Source organism: Apteryx rowi, unplaced genomic scaffold, assembly GCF_003343035.1.
Source record: "Apteryx rowi isolate R43461 unplaced genomic scaffold, aptRow1 scaffold_34, whole genome shotgun sequence".
Classification (NCBI taxonomy): Eukaryota; Metazoa; Chordata; class Aves; order Apterygiformes; family Apterygidae; genus Apteryx; species Apteryx rowi.
Genome location: NW_020449863.1, coordinates 657,909 through 674,294, shown reverse-complemented (window position 1 = coordinate 674,294; position 16,386 = coordinate 657,909). Strand labels below are relative to the sequence as shown.

The 16,386-nt window shown below is 41.2% G+C and overlaps 1 protein-coding gene and 1 long non-coding RNA gene across 2 annotated transcripts; both read left to right on the top strand.

Annotated features, from left to right (window-relative positions):
* The first annotated feature begins 486 nt into the window (after positions 1–486).
* Positions 487–6,583, top strand: LOC112969245 (nuclear localization sequence-binding protein-like). Its single transcript, XM_026072352.1, has 7 exons — positions 487–661; positions 1,180–1,251; positions 1,489–1,626; positions 5,553–5,606; positions 5,972–6,055; positions 6,238–6,321; positions 6,544–6,583. Exons 2-7 carry the CDS (start codon positions 1,182–1,184, stop codon positions 6,549–6,551), a joined length of 438 nt encoding a protein of 145 aa, XP_025928137.1. The 5' UTR covers positions 487–661; positions 1,180–1,181; the 3' UTR covers positions 6,552–6,583.
* A 10-nt stretch (positions 6,584–6,593) lies between these two features.
* LOC112969244 lies at positions 6,594–10,652 on the top strand. Its single transcript, XR_003254652.1, has 2 exons — positions 6,594–6,636; positions 8,203–10,652. It is a non-coding gene; the product is annotated as an uncharacterized LOC112969244 (long non-coding RNA).
* Positions 10,653–16,386: the final 5,734 nt, after the last annotated feature.

The following is a 16,386-nucleotide window of genomic DNA, read 5'->3' as shown; positions in this document are numbered from 1 at the left end:
ACAGCTAGCCCACTGGATGTTTTAGCAGAAGTTTCAACCACGGAATCAAACCAGTGTATTATTTTTGTTTGGAACAGAGTTGAGCTCAGCTGAGATTGGATTTGCTCCAGTTCAGGCCAGTAACAGTATAATCGCTTCCCCTGACCGATTCACGTTTGAGAACATGATATTTAAAAAATGGGAAGGTAAAACTTCGCGGCGTGAGGAGCAAAGTGCTGGCACTCGGCCCGGGAGCAGCGTTAGCGCTGGCGCCTGCTGCTCTGCGGGAGCTCAGGCACCCACCGCCTCGCTGCCGCCGGTTCTCGGCTCCCTAAACGCGACCTCCGTGGTGCCCGGCAGCGCACTGGGTCTGCGGGCACCGAGGTGAGGGCACAGGGCTGCCCGCGACAGGCCGGCGGGAGCACGCGTGGGACGAACGCCGGAGGAGGGAGCGGGGTACCCGGCTGGCTGCAGCCCCAGCTGTTGGGGCCGCAGCCGCCACACGGTAGCGCCAACCGCTGCCCAGCAGCCCCCCGGCAGGGGGGAGGGGGGAGGGGCGCGGCCGTTAACGGCCCTCCCCCCGCCCGAGTCCGTCCGAGTCGCGGCGGCGGAAGCGCCGGCGGCGGAAGCGCCCCCCGGCAGCGCGAGCTCTTCCGGGTGGCCGGCGGCGGCGGCGGCGGTGGTGAGTGCGAGTGCGAGTGCGGGTCGGGGGACGCAGCGGGCGCGGGGGGCGGAGCTTCTCCGTCCGCCGGGAGGCGCAGGCGCAGCCCCGGCCGCGGAGCGGGAGCGGGAGCGGGGCCGGGCCCGGCGGGGCCCCCGCGGTGCCCTCACGGTCTGTACAGCCCCAAGGGTTTGGCCTGTGATCAAGGAGTGGTCCTGAACGTGAGTCTGTGGTCAATTAATAGTCTTAAATGCAACTTCCGTGCCCAAAACCAACCAAMCAAACAAAAAGCAGCTTTACTAACTTCACGTATAGAAAATCGCACAAATCCAGGGTTTTGGCCTCAGATCCCTGATTTATGAGGTGGAGAGCCTGAACCAGGGCTTCACTGTAGCATGTAATGCGCTTTGTGAGAAATGGCCGTGGTGTTGATCTTGCAAAGGTTCTCTGGTTTCCTCTGTCTCTGTGCCAGTCTTTTCTTTCTCCCCGCTARGACTTTTGGAAATGAAGTTGTTGAACGTACTTTTGTCTCCTGCTAGGTATGGATAACAAGAAGGAGGAAAGAAGTAGGTCGCTATGTGCAACATCACAAGAAGAGCTGAAAGTCCGAGGTAGGTGTTTCTCTTTTGCAATGCTATGGTTTTATTTGTGCTATGCTTTACGTGAGTCAACATGTTTGAGTGTGACTTTTAKCATTGTCACTGATGGTATTAGACCATGACACACTAGAAGAGATCAAAAAGCCTCCTCAAAAATAGGGGTTCATTGTGTTTAACTTGTATGAAAAGTCATCTTTGTAGACCATAGTTATTAGCATGCTTGTCACTGCTGCCTTGTGTTATCCTAAGGAAAAGAAAAAAGGAAACGAAAACGTAGCAGAAGCAGATCATCATCAATTTCATCCACATCATCTTCTAGTACTTCCACTACATCCGCTTCTTCCTCTTCATCACGCTCGTCATCGAGGTCTTCTTCCAGTACCAGAGGTAAGCTGCCACTAGTGTACTTCAGTGTGTACAAATGGTGGTTACCTGTGTTGATGGCATTCTTAGAAACATTTACAGCTTATTTTAAATGTGGCTAAATTGCTACAAAATGATAATTACAAATACTGCATGTTCAGAGTGTTGTCATATAACCTTTGACAGTGTTAATGTACCTCCTTACACACTGTATGCCATGTTCCTGTGTTAATTTAAATGCCTTCAGAAATAAAAGCATTTTCTTTCATTCAAAGAAATGTTACTGTGTAAGAATATACCATATATATTTAAAGCTCTGTGTTTTTTAAATAAAATGAATACAGATCTTTTTCTACTTCACCTCTCTAGACCAGAGTTGAAGTTTTTGTTTGGTCTTACTTTGGTCTTGAAGTTTCAAATATTTAAATATAAGGACTTATGAAAGGTATATTAATACAAATGACTGAGTTCGATGGGAACAAATCCAAGTGTTGCAGGATTAAGACTTTTCATATTAAGCTCCTGCTTACTCAGAGGACTTGGAGTAACTTTGGTCTTTTAAAAAAGATACAATCTGGAAATAAGTGCAGGTTTTCTGTAGGGGTCCAACTCGTGACTTCAAGGGAAATGTAATGCTGATTATATCAAGACTGCATTATTTTAATGTTCTATTTTGAAATATTTTATATCATTGTAGGTAAAGTGAGAAAATTGCCCCTTTTGAATATGATGCATTAAGCTAAACACTGAAGTGTGTTTTTTCTTTTTACTGTGATTGGGAGGAAGATGGTATGAACCACAGTTCTCCTGACTAAAACTCTTTAGCTTCAGGGTCAGATGAAGTTTCACTCTCCCCTACTGGACCTCATATTTGTGATTATAAATTTGTTGCCATATATAACTAAGATTTTCTAATCTTTCTGTAATGCAAGGTTATAGATTGATTATTTCTTGGACGGTGCTTTGGGAATTACATATTTGCTAACATTATTAGCCCAATTAAACCACATTCACTTGTACACAACTCGGTAAAGCTGGAATATAGTAGAGAAGGAAGAAAAGGGAATACTTTTAATGCCATGGATTAACAAAGACTTAGTTCCACTTCTCTTGAAGCGGATTTACTGTCTATACGGAAATATTACTTGTTCTCATACTTCAGTGTCTGATTTGAAGTGTTTGACATTTATTATTTTCTGAAAATGTTCCTATTTGTGCACTTGTACATTACAAGTTCCTGTCTTTTTTAATTAATGTTATGCCATGTGATATGCTCTAAAATTTTTGGAAAAAAATTAAAATGTCATGTCAGGCACTGGCTATGTGAGGATTCTTGGTGTGCTTTCTTGTGCATTGTGTTCTTAGTTTTTGAGACTGTATCATTAGAAATATACTTTTTAATTCAGCAACATTTCTTTGTTATTTGTTTTCCGAAGTATATTTCTGAATGATTATTAAGAAAGTTATCAAGCAGTATCCAGAGGGTTAATGGCACGCAAAAGCAGACGGAGGGTTTTCTTAATGTATAAGCATGGCTGTTCAAGTGCTGCACTGATGATGAGCAATATAGAAGATCACTGTCATATGCTATGATTCTCTTACCCCGACAGTTACTATTTGAGAGTTTGCTTAGCCTTGTCAGCTCTGGCAGTTTTCTAGCATGAAAAATAGCATTTCTGTATTACATTCCAAAACCTTGTTTCTGATATTTTGATATGCCAACCTTGGACATCTTAGTAAAATTTTACATTTTGGCCTCCAACTAGACTAGGCTGAAAAAGCTGAAAAAAAGGCTGAAAAAAAAACCAAAATAAGTCATTCAGAATTTATCAGTCTTTTAGAAGGATGGCAAGAACTATGTATCTGGGGGAAAAAAATCATTCTGAATTAGGCGCAGGTTATCAGTTTGCGTGCTTGGAGATTTGCTAAAACTTCACAGACAAAAMTCTTCCATTCACAAGGGAGAGCAGAAGATCTAGGAAAAAAAAAGTCCTACAAGGGCATATTTAAACAAGTCAATTTACTCAGTCTAGAAGAAAAGACATGAGGCAGTCAAGACAGATATGTATGTGCAGGTAGTGGCTGCTATGAAGTGTAAGAGTCTGCCTGTTACTTTCAGGACAAGAAAAAATGACCTTATATTGCAACAGGAAAAATCTGAATTACATTTAGAAAAAACACATCCTAGCAGCAAAATGCTGGAATAGATTGTCTAACCTGCAGTTAAAGACCTTGAATGATAGAAGTTGCCCAGGTCTGATAATGTTGGCTGTAACAGAAGTGCAGCTGACCTTCCTTGGGATAGCAGAATGGAGGTTTCTTCTGGCCTTGTTTTTTATATTTTTCTCTTTTCTTATTTAGAGACTGCAACTGCAACTCTGGCTGTAAAATACTGGGCAGTGTCTGAAAAAACTGAAAGGAGAGTGGGGGAAACTCTTCTGCTTTCTGAATGATATCCCCCACCCGCCTTCTCCAAACTTCCTGGTGATATAGGTTGTATGGAAAATCAAGCTGTCTAATTTGAATGCAGACAAGACATTTCTGGAAGAAAATATATTGGGATATGGAAACTTGGCTGTAGCCTAGTAAAGAGTTGGAGCAGAGAAGGGCATTTTCCTTGGAAGGGGGACAAGCAGGCAGATCAGATGCCAGAATGCGGAGAGGTAGGGTGTCTGAGTACAGAAACTGAGAACCAGTGAGAAGGCAAGATGGGGAGGGATGATGACTCAAAACAAGTGAGCAGAAGGAAAAGTTGGCTGGGCCAGGAAGTCAACAGTTGGGAGCAGGATGGAAACTAACTGCAGCAGAAGTCTAGAGGAGTTGGTCTATGGTTTGTGATCATAAGGACTGTGGCTAGGATCATGGCAGATAAAAACTGAGGCTGGAGGAGATGTGGGTGAAGGAATCAAGCTAGGTGAATGGGCAGAAGTGTCTRTGTTCATCATAGTGTACCACTTGGCAGAGCCTGGAAGGAAAACCAGTGTTCTTGAATGTGCCCCTTTTCCTGATGTTGGCAAATACTTGTAAAAACCCTCTGGTGAGGTATATGCTCCCCTTTGGGCACTTAGTCCAGTCTGTTTCTACCAGGAGACTGAACAGGGTGATAGAATTACGATTCGCATCGTTTCTTTTGACATACCTGTGCTGCATTTGTTGTTAGGAGGCCAAAAGAAGCCTCCTTGCTTGTGCAGCCTTACCTTAGACTTTTCTAACTTTTGAGTCTAGCTGTGCTCCTGTATATTATGTAATGTCTTATCTTTTGCTTGGAATTTATCGTGAAGAAACTGCAGAGCTTGAAGGCAGTCTGTTGGAAGACTAGAAATTGTTTCTCAGTCTCTCTAGGCTTACAGTCCCATACTCAAAGACAGTGCTTCAGAATCAACTTCCTCATGTACCAGTGATAGTGTAAGATGTAAAATGTATGATCAGCTTATAGAATTTTTGGGTTTCTGCTCTACAAGGTTTACACCTTGGAGTTGAAAAGTGAGCTAAGTAAGTATGAAAAAGACTTTTTCATCACCTTAAACAGTGATAATGTTTTCAGTGGCTTGTCAGCCCCTACAATACGTTTTAGTGACTCCTCTCTGAGTTTGGATCCCTGGTTATAACACACTAATGTAAGATGTCATATTGGAGAGATTTCTAATCTGTAAAGCATAGCTACAAAAAGAGAAATTCTGTCTCTAATAATATGATATATTGATATAAGTAATCACAGAGCAAATCRTGTATTTTCAGTGTCCATATTAGACCAGTAAGTGGCAGTAAGTTAATGTGTTGCATTTCTCAGGATTAATTTCAGCCAGTGTTTTATATATTCATCTGAATTAAAGCATTTTCTTCTTACTTCATATAGAATCTTTCTTATGTTTTATGTTCTAGATGCTTTATATGTAAAACCAAATCTCTCTTTCAGAATACTAAAATTACAGGATTTTTTTTAATTTTAGATTCTCCTAAATCCAAATCAAAGAAGAAGAAAAAAGAAAAACACAATAAAAAGGTAAATGTTTGCTGAGAGAAATAAGTAGTTAACTGAACAGAAAATAGATCTTCATAACCTTAAATCTCATGTAAGATTTAATGCTTTTGTCTGTTGCTATGGACATGTGAAGCAGGCTTCTGGAACAATAGCAGATCAACTGATAGATAATTATGGATATACTTGACTGTATGTTAGAACAGAAATAATTTAAGATTCCTTTTGCCAGTCTGTAGATYTGTTTCAGCTAGAATTTAGAGCAGTCTTCAAAGAAAAGAGAAACCTGATCTTCATATTTTAGACAGTTTCTTCTGACAGAAATTCTATATAGTCAGTGAAAGAGAGTAATAGGCTCTCACTGTTTTAATTTTTTTTGATTTCTATAGGACCTTCTGTTCTGGGATTTTACATATTTGGAGTACATTAGAAGAAGAGAGAGAATCAGGGATCATACCATTTTCATTTCTCCAGGTTCTAAGGGTTGCTAACCTTGCTGCACTACTTTCTCTGTACTTCTGTGTATGTGTTCAGCAGTGGTAAGGGCAAGCAGTAGGGGCTGTCTGACTAGCCAGGGCGGTGAAAGGCTACTTGTGGGTTATTTTTATTCCCTTTTGCRACCGTAAACAGTTGAAATATATATCTTATACTTGTAGAAGAGGAAAAAAGAGAACAAAATGAAGAAAAAGAAAGAAAAGAAGAAAAAGAGAGAGAAAGCAGGACCTGTCCAGCTTTCCAAGGTATGCTTGTGTGCATCTAACATCCCATTATATTCCTCATCTACACAGTCTGTCCTGTCATAAAAATGTCTGTAACAACATCAATTTTGTCATCAACAAATGAAAACAATTTTTATTTTTTGGAGAGTTAGACAATAATCTTTTCTATAACTATCACTAAGATTTGTAACATTTCAAAATAAAGCAAAGCTTATTTTCTTCTAATGTGTGATTTCATTTTAGTTCTTTAAAAACAAAAAGAAGAATGAAAACTACAGCATGATAACAGGAAAGAAAATTAAGATGAAAATAAAGAAGTCTAAGAAGGATAAAGAGGTAATGGTTGAAAATAGTCTGTATGTCCCAAAGGACAATCATCTCTTTTTTTTTTTTTCTTTTTTTTTTCCTCATATTTGTCTTTTTCAGAAGAATAGATCTTATATTTAAGAGTTTTAAGTTGAATGTAGCTTTTAATGTGGCTATGGTGCCATCTGAGAAATCTAAAATCATTCTTTTGGGCATATATTTTGTGATATGTGAGTGGGCTTGGAATACTCAGGCAGGAATAGATAACCAAAGGATGCCTGTGTAGATACTCAGAATTAGTTTGTCGTGCTTAGCTAATTTGTAGCTTTTCCCATTGATTAACTTGCATCATTTTTACTTGTCCTCCCCTCTTTCCAGTCTCTTGTGATCAGATRTGGTAACTGCCGCTTTCGTCTATTTTTGTCTATGAGTGTGAGACTAGCCATTATTTAGAGAGGAAGAGAAAAAGATGATAGTGTTAGAACCACATGCTCACGCATTCTCTCARAGCAGTCAGATTTTTTGCTGAGGTCCTCGGGGAACTGGATATCATGAATAGCATTTTGTGCTATTGGTATGGGTGTTTAGACTCAGTGCATAAATAATAGGTAGGCTCTTTTCAGCAGTTTCCACACCTTATAGTGATCTACAAGAGTGTGTCTGATCCTCGTCAGTATATGTAAAGTGTTACTTTGGTGAGGTATCCAGTTTGGATTCTGATTCAGCCATAATAATTCATTCTGTAGTTGCCAAAATACACCTGAGCATTCTAAGTTAAATTTAATCAAAGCTATTTTCAGTGGCATTAAAGTCTGTGTTAAATTATGCTGAATCTGACTTGTTAGCCTTGTCCCAGTAACCTCTTTGTTATAATCTTTCGATGTCAAAGATGTTGTCCCTTTTTTGCTTGGGTTAGGTGGCCATGGTCATGAATGTGCTGAATTGAACATCATCTGTTATTCACAATATTTTAAGATGCAATAGTTGTTTTATAAATTGTGACTTTAAAACACTGGAACCAAGTGTTTTGACTGTTTGGGGCATTTTTTATGGTGCTTCTTTGCATCTTATATGATGCCTAATGGGGTATCTTTAGAAGAGGCCTAAATTCATGGTTCCTTTCTATTATTTGACAAGCTGCTGCTCATGCATCGAAAACCTGATGTTTCCCAGAACACAAGACTTGCTGTGTGTACAGTGTAAGGAAAGGGATGAAAAAGGTGGCAGAMCAGAGAAAGTTGACTCAGACACCAGAGAATTGCATCTATTCTGCTTGCGAGCTCCCTCCTGAGCAGGCTGTGAGCTACATGTTGACAACCCAATGGAGCTCTGCAGGGAGCCACTTAGAAATATCATGAAATAGTGACAGTGACAGCTTGTCTCCTACAGCATCTCTTCTGAGTGTCTGTTGCCTTGCACTTGCTCCAGACATGCACACATGTCTAGTAGCTAGTAATATCCAGCCGTTTGAATGTGGTAGCATTTGTTGTACAGCTTGCTGAGTTGTGAAAACCCACACAGAAAGCAGGCTTATGCAGCCTTGGCCCCTTGAGTACAGGTCTTTTGAACCCCTACCTCTACTTTTGTGCTCTGCAGAGAGACCGGAATCGTGCAGAGCTCCTTGAGTTTCTGAACTCTGCCTTATGATGGAAAGAGTGCTGACCAAGGACTTGCTGACCAAGCCAACAATCATCATGCCTAGCAAAACCCTACAGGGAAACTCAGGGAAAAGGGCACCAAGTTGGACAAGACCAGACTCTCCTGCTATGAAGACAATCAGGATGTCCTTTTTAATGACTGAATGAAGAGTAACTGATAACTTGTTAATGAAGATCCATGTCCTCCTTTTGAGATCCTAAGGTAATAGCCAGGCTGTGATGTTTTAAAAGAGCCTAAGCATGTGTCATTGACAATGGTAAGAAATGATACACTGAGGTCCTATAATGTAATTTGTACCCAACTGCATGCAGAATGCACTCTTAATTTCAAATATCTTAATGTTTCTAGTAGCTTAAATGAAACAGAGTATTTGTAAATGTTTATTTGAAAGATGAGACATTTCTATATGTATATTTTTTTTCCCCGGTAGTGGTTTTACTTGTCCTAAAGAGCAAGCTGACCTTTGTAAATAGAATATACTTTTGCATAAATGATTTTTTGAGAGTTCATTCATTAATACATTATTTTCTTTTGGAGTTTAAGATATAATCCTTCTCTGGACAGTTTATTACTCTCTATCACTAGAAAGTGTAACAGTAAAATATTCTGGAGTAATAAAGGTAGCTGAATATTTGTATCCCAAAATAGAAGCAGGAAAGGTGTTTGGTTTTGTTTGCTTATCTGGATCAGCTGTTCAAAGTCAGCATGCACTCACAATATATAGTTTGCTACCACATCTGCAGTTGCAGATATCAAGGCTAAAAACCTTGGAGATCTGGCCTGCCTTTCTGATCCTGTGAGCTGTGTTTCAAATCTTCCTCTGTCTGAGGAGCCTCAAAACATACCACATATCTTAGTCCAGAAGAAAGAGAAAGAGCCATAAGAATGATCCAGAGGCAGGCAGTGACAGTAACCTTCCAGATGTGTTGCTAGTCCACTGTGAGACGAGACTGGTCTGGATATGCAGCTGGACCCCAATATAACATGAGAGTGCGGGTTAGCTTCAATAGTTTGCTCACTGCTTGCTCACTCTTGAATTTTGATTACCCAACAGGCACCTGCGCTGAGTATGTGACATAGTCCCAGTGTGGGAATTCTGCTTGAATTGCTTGTGTAGCAAGTGCTCCTCAAGAACTACAGTTTAGGTACACCTTAAAAAAGGAGTAAAGGATAACTGACAAGAACATGAGGTGTACAGTGGTCAGTGTGGGGGATTTGTTAAAGAGCAAACAAAAAGAAAACTCTTTGTATCTGTGTCTACCTGAGTGCTCTGCGTAAATCTCATTGTTCAAGGGATAATTTTTAAACTACTTTATGTGTGAAACCTTCTGAAGATGCCAAAAGCCTGTCTTTTCTATAGTTTTTGTTGTGAAACATTTTTGTAATTGTTGCAGAGATGTAACTCTTTAGAGACTACAACCAGGATTCCAAAGAGCAGGTGCCTATGTCCTTGATTCATGAAAAGACATAGGTAAAAACTGGCGTTTCCTTGACTTTTATAACCTTGTGATGGAAACATTTTTTTGGAAGCACTCTTCTGAAATGTCAGTAGGGAAAAACAAAAAAGCCCCAAGCTCCTTCTTTGCTTCATGGGATCATGCTTTGGTTCATGCTGCTTTGGTATCTTGTATCTAGAGATGCCAAAACGTCTTGCCCAGATAAGCAGCTCTTATCTCTTGACTTCTCTTAACAAGCTTAATTCCAAACACACTCTTATAAGATACCAACATCCTTGCCRTTCCATAGGTTACGTTATATGTAAAACTAGTATTATTTTCTGGACAAAGGAGAAGAAAATGCAGCAAGATGGAAGCTAGTCCAGAAGCAAATAGGAAGTGGGAAATCCAGAAATCTCACTTTATGAAGAACTTCATTGGTTAGAAGGTTCAAACTTAATTGAAATAATCTGCTTTTTGCTGTCTTATTCAGAATTGGTCTGGCTTGTGAAATCTTGTAAAAACTCCTTCAGTATTGGGCTAGTAGGGAAAAGGCAAAGGACCTTTAGTAACCTTTAGTAGCATGATGTGGTTTGTTCTTTTTTTAGTTTAGGTTTTTGGTAATTGCCAACTCTGACTGTACAAAAATGAGTCAGACCTCTTAAGAAAAAAAAAAAAGAACTTGAGAAACTTTTATTTGCTGTTTTGAAGCAGAGGAATTTTATCTGTTTGATTTTGATGTTCTGAGTATGCCCTCGTCATAGTATTTGTATTGRAGTATTTCTGTGTTAGGATTTATTTTTAAGCTAGCATTTCTGTTAGAAAACCAAGCTTTGTAACTTCTGTTGCTCTGATTTGGTTTTATTCTTTCCTGCCCAATAAGGTATGAGTGCTGACTGAAACTTCCCTGTGGTTGTTGCTTTTATAAAACTCCTTTTCTTTCCCACCTTTCTCCATGTGGATTTTGGGTGTCTAAAGAGGGTGTTGCCTCCTTCCTTCCCCCATTCTTCACCAGAAGCACGGAGATCACAGGGGGCTGCTGTGCATGCAGCTTAGTGGGACTATAGTATCTGAGATTGCTGCTTGGAGCTGGCCAACAGGTACCAGCGTCACTAGCAGGGATAGGCCCATACAGCCAGAAGAACTGTACATGCCTTGTCTGCTCAGGAAAGAATTTCACTTGGGTTGCCTTTTAACTAAAGAATAGCTTCTTAATACTGCTTTAAGTTACTGTTGCAGCTGTTAGAGCCTGAAGCAGATGTGAAGATGACTGTAAGGTAAGAGAGATAGAGGACTCTGAAATACAGCTCTAGAAATGTACATGAGGGAACCATGTAGCAGCACAGGATGTCAACGTGATATGCAAATTGGAGATAGGCCTGTGTGTATATGTATGTGTGTGTATATGTGTRTATGTATATATGTATTTTTTAAACAACAGAAATTCCAGAAACAGAAGTCAGTGTTGAAAAGAAAGATATATTCTGTGAGCTGCTGCTGCCATGACCTTCTTCCTTGACTCCTTTCTTTATAAGTATTCTCTCCCATTATCAACAAGATGTGCCGCAAGCAACAGAACTGATAAAACTTGGTCCCTTGGGATTTGTGCCCTTTGCTCCCTAAGCCCTTGCTACCACACTAGCCCTGCCTCCCACTTGCGCTGTAGTTAGGCAGGCACACATGTATAATGGCTGTTTTGCTACGGTGGGAATGCTCATTTGGACCTCCTGAATCTAGTTGCTAATTGTCATGAAACAAGAAAGGAACCTGATATTTTTTTTAAAGATCTCTCCACCTTAACGTGGTACAAATTAGTAGTGGGCTTAAAAGTTATTGGGGGGGACAGAACACAGTTATGTAACTTTCTTTTCTTTGGGAAAACAGGCTAAACCCCAAACATTAAAGAATGTTTGATGTAAGTAATGAAGTGATTCAGCCCGTTCTTGTGGGCAATGCAGTACTTTGTTACTCTTCTGCTTCCTTTATGATTTGCCTGAACTTGACTCCCTTGCCTGTGCAAAAATGTACAAGAGATCAAAATGACAAAATACTAATAAAATACCATTTTCTCTTGGAGGTACTTGCCTCCATTGAACTAGGATGTATCATCCTGCAGCGCTGAGTGGGGCCTGCATTTTTGCCATCTGTTCAAAACCGAGTACAGTTAAACTTGGAGAAGTTGTGCTGTTTTGATGTTCTTGTACAGTTCATGTTGCAGGAGTATATGAGCTTCCCAGTCATCCACCTAATGACTCCATCTGCAGCAGGGAAAACTTGACTGATTTCTATATCCAGGGGAAAACCCAACGGCAACGAGCCTGACGTAACTTGTGTGAGGCCACCTAGAAGGCCTGCTGAACCAGCTCTGGAGAGGTGCAGATGGGGGCCCTGGCCGCTGGATGGCGCTCTGATGCTTACTGTACGTGTTAAACGTACTCCTCCTGCTCCTGCTGGGTGTATTTTCAAAATTCTTGCTCAGCTCTCAGTGTTGGGAACTCCACTCTTATTTGGGCACTCTATGAAATGGCTGAGTTTTAAGTAGTAGTGGGTTGTCCTGAAAGTATATGAGATCCTGGACACACCTGAATATCCTGCTGTCTGATGCTCATTTATATTTGAAGCTGTAGGATGATGAGCTTTTGAAGAGCTGCTCCTTAATTAAAAATATCGGTAAACACCCAGCTGTATATATCCATATCTGGACAAAATGAGTTGTCAACATTTGTTTTCAGGAGAGATTGTTATTTACTTGGCTGTTGAGAACTGGGTGTGTTTTATTTTTTGTTTGTTGTTTTTTTTCCTGTTTGATTCTGGTCTTGTGAATCACAATTTAAGAAGAAGTGTGCAACTTCCTGACTTTTCTGTGGCGGAGAACAGGGCATGGTGCTGATGGCTCTAAGGAAGCATGTTTTTGGTCTTTTTAAGCAGTGTGAAGAACATTAATTTCCAGTCTGATAAATGTACATTAATTGCAGAGGTACAGTGCTTAAGAAGACAACTGTTCTGATATCATGCCAACTACTGGTTCTACCTTCCAATAAGGTATTAAACACTACAACTAATATCAGTTGTGTTCATTTTGCTCTTCGTTCGTGAGCTATTCTCTAGGTGGCAGTGATGTGGAAGAACGGCAGTGTGAGCCAGGCACTGTGCAAGAGTGAGGAATCTGTATGCATGAGGAAAGGCCAGGTTAGAAAGTTGCTGGCTTTTTTCTGGTTAATCACTGCTTTAAAATGTCCCGGCAGATGGCACTGCTGTCCAGATAGACTGTCAGGGAAAACTTGTTTTTTCCTTTGGACATTGGCTTTGCACTTTCTTATTCTGAAATCCTATGAAGGGTTCAAAACCTGAAAAGACCTAATTATGTGTTGTTTACAGGGCACACTTTACTGCTGGCCTATTAATTTAACCTCATGTGTGCTCATTTCCCTTTTTTGGCTGTGCTGGGAACAGACAATAGCCTCTCATGCCACATCTTGTGTACAGAGGCAGAGGAGAGCATTTAATTTCAAAGCAGTTGAACGACACAGGAGCAATCAGCTGAGCGCTAGTAGGGACCTGGAAGGACCAGCTGTTCTCCTTGCACTGCCCTTACCTGGGACTGCTGAGTTCTTTAGAAACTAAACTGTGATCTTCTCCATCTGTTAAATAATTTCAGAGCTCCAGTGCCAGAATATAAAAACCTGAGGAGTATTTCACTGTCACTGCATCATACCACATCTGGTTATTTAAACTATCTTCAGTCTAAATCAGGTGGAATCTATTGCTTTAGGCAACCTTACACTTCTGAGGATGAGTACTTTGGAAAAGGTACTGTATATGGACCTCGACCTGATGGAGGCCTCCAAGAACATGGCATAATGGTCACTAAATTGTTGTAACAATAATTATGTTTTGAGAGTAGATATTCTGATAGAGAAAACACGCATGCTTTTTCCCATGTTTCTGCAATATCTATCACTGAGCCAGGTTAGATTTATTTGGTTGAGACAAAAGGTAATTGACTAAAATATAGAGGTGAGATACTATGTCAAATACTATAATCTGGTCCAGCTAAGACCCTAGGGATTCATAATTTTATTAATTATACTGTACACAGGTGTTCATGAGTCACTGTATAATTCACTGTGTTTCTTGTAGCACTTTTCCTCACCCTTCTTTGTTATGCTCATGAAGATCTGATCCTGGAAAGAATTTTTTCCTTAGGTTGGGAATATCTTTATGCAGCAACTGCACAGAAAATACATGCCAGGGTCTTTGGGAGACCTGGGTCTGAGGCCCAACTCTCAGGGTCAGCACAGTCTCGTTCTGATGTGAATCAGCTTGAAACCCGGCTTGTCTGAGTGTACAGAGGAACAAGCATTCCCTTGTGCTGACAGCCCACAGTGTGGATGGCAGTACCAGGGAAAGGCAGGCGTGGAGATTGCGATGTCTCTGCCTGGCCCACTGGGGTGGGACTGAGAGGGGCTTAATAGTCCTTCCCCTATGGCAGGCACTGCCAACGGTKTTCGCTGATTCTTGCAGTCTGGTGTGCTTCCCAAAATGCTTTTTTGGGCAAAATCATGGTGCAGTGGTATCCCTTATCTAGGAGGTGAGGCAGAACACAGGAACATGAGCGTGGCTTTCCATTCAAGGCCCAGCCCTCCATAGTTCTCCTCATAAGAGAAGCCTGTAGCAATGTTTCGGGGAAATAGTGTAAGAAACAGGGAGAATGTGCTTGTCCCMTAGTATGTTTTCACAGCTTCTGGTGAGGAATGGCTCAAGGCCTGTGCTGTCGGCTGCCTCCTGACCACTGTGGTTAACTTTTACCCTCTGAACTCACCTAGTCCCTTTTGGAACCATTTGTCTGTCTGATCTCCACAATGTGCTGAGTAATGTGATCCACGCTTTGGTGATGCTTTGGGGGGGGGAATATTTCTTCTTGTTTATCACATGCATGCTTTGCATATACAATGCTTAGCATGAGGAGCCCTGATCCAACTGGGGGCCTCTGCAAATAAGAAGGGGTTCTAGTATCTGGGATCAAGTAGAGAACTCTTAAAAAGTATCAGAAGACAAAAATGTYCATTTTGTGACTTATAACTTCTCATTTTGTGGTAATACTGATTAAACTAAGATGTGCTTGGAAGCATGTTAATGAAGACTTTAATTAAAGGTTGCATCTGTAAACCACTTAGCTTCAGAGAATTTCAGACCTTTGCAGTTGTTTAATTTTAGCTATTTATCTCCTTAAATCTTAGGAACTGCTTGTTTCCCTGTGTAGAAGTAGCAGGGTAGAAAGCAGGCAGCTGCATTYGTACCTTGTGGTGAGAGGATGTTTTCTGTTTAGCTGAAGTCCCTTTACCCATTCTTGCCCTCCTCCTTTGATACATACGCAGTTGTGCAGTAGGGCATTGTAACAGCTGTTGTGTTTGGCTAGATGTAGACAGATTATATTTCAAGAGATCTTTAATTAAGAACAACAAATACAAAAACTTGGTTTGYATTTTACAGCTTTGCTTTAATTCTCTTTGATGCTTCATGATGTAATGTATAAACAGTGCAATCGCAGCAGACAGGTATTTCCTGCGAAGCTTACTCCAGTGCCCCAGGGCTTGATGGCGCTGCCCAACTATATGCTGATACTAGTGAAGAACTTCACCTCCTGCACATCCTTGCAGGCTACCATGACCTGTGGGTCAGGCCTGTCAGCAGAAGCAGGGCTGCATAGTCTCTCTCAGGTGAGTAGCGACTCTGAGGAGTTTTAGCCCCTTGAAGGTGAGCAGTGTAGCTGAGGGGCAGTAGAGATATTGTCCTTACTTGTTTGAATGGATAGTAAGTCAAGGGCTGCTTCTTCCCTGGCGTAACAGAATGTCCTTTGGACAGTGTTGTAACACTAGCATCGATGGGGCAACAGCCAGCATGCTGGGTTGACACCAAAATCCTTGCTCAGTTATGAAAGAATAGTTGAGGATTTGGAACAAGTCTTGTTCAGTTCATTCGTTAATGGAGTTGTGCTTCTATTTGATGTYTTATTCTTCTTTAAGAATTAGGACACTGGACTAGCTCTCAGGAGGGGCTAAGCCCAGTAGAATGGAGAGTCACATCCAGGCTGTGTAGGAATGTTTGCCTAAGAGAAGCAGAGCTGTAGAGGAACAGTTGTTGTTGATGATCTGATGTTCAAACTGCACATGTTTCAGACCACTGTTAGTCCAGCATCATGGTCTGTTTGCCTGTATGCCAGCTTCAATGAGTCTTCTGGGTTAGCCTCATCCAAAAGGAATCCAGTATGCATGCTCTGAGCCTGCTTGGTACCATGAACCACAGCTCAGTAAGTGGGGACAATCAGGAGTTGCACGCTCCTGAGCTAAATTTGAATGTTACTATAGCCACACACTATGTGGCATTAGGCCAAGAGAAGCATGGGTAGWTACCTGTCACTGCATGCTTTGGCCAAAGAAACAGTTATAGTTTTGGCTATTGAATTCCTAAGCAAAGTGAGTGCCCCAAGCAAAATGCAGTAGTCATGCACCCCAGCCACCTCCCCTACTGTGCTTCAGTACCTGCTGGTGTGCACACAGTGCAGAGAGGGTCACTATCAGCCTCCAAGGAGCCGGCTACAGACACACATAGTACTCTGACAGGTGTAAAAGAAGCACCAGATAGCATGTAATAAGCATATATTCCCTATACTTTGGTACCTGAG

What these genes read in the sequence shown, in the direction of transcription:
- LOC112969245 (XM_026072352.1), top strand. Translation starts at nt 1,182, where the DNA reads ATGGATAACAAGAAGGAGGAAAGAAGTAGGTCGCTATGTGCAACATCA. An exon ending in GTCTTCTTCCAGTACCAGAG is followed by an intron (nt 1,627 to 5,552) that starts GTAAGCTGCCAC and finishes TTTTAATTTTAG; the next exon opens with ATTCTCCTAAATCCAAATCA. An exon ending in TACCATTTTCATTTCTCCAG is followed by an intron (nt 6,056 to 6,237) that starts GTTCTAAGGGTT and finishes TTATACTTGTAG; the next exon opens with AAGAGGAAAAAAGAGAACAA.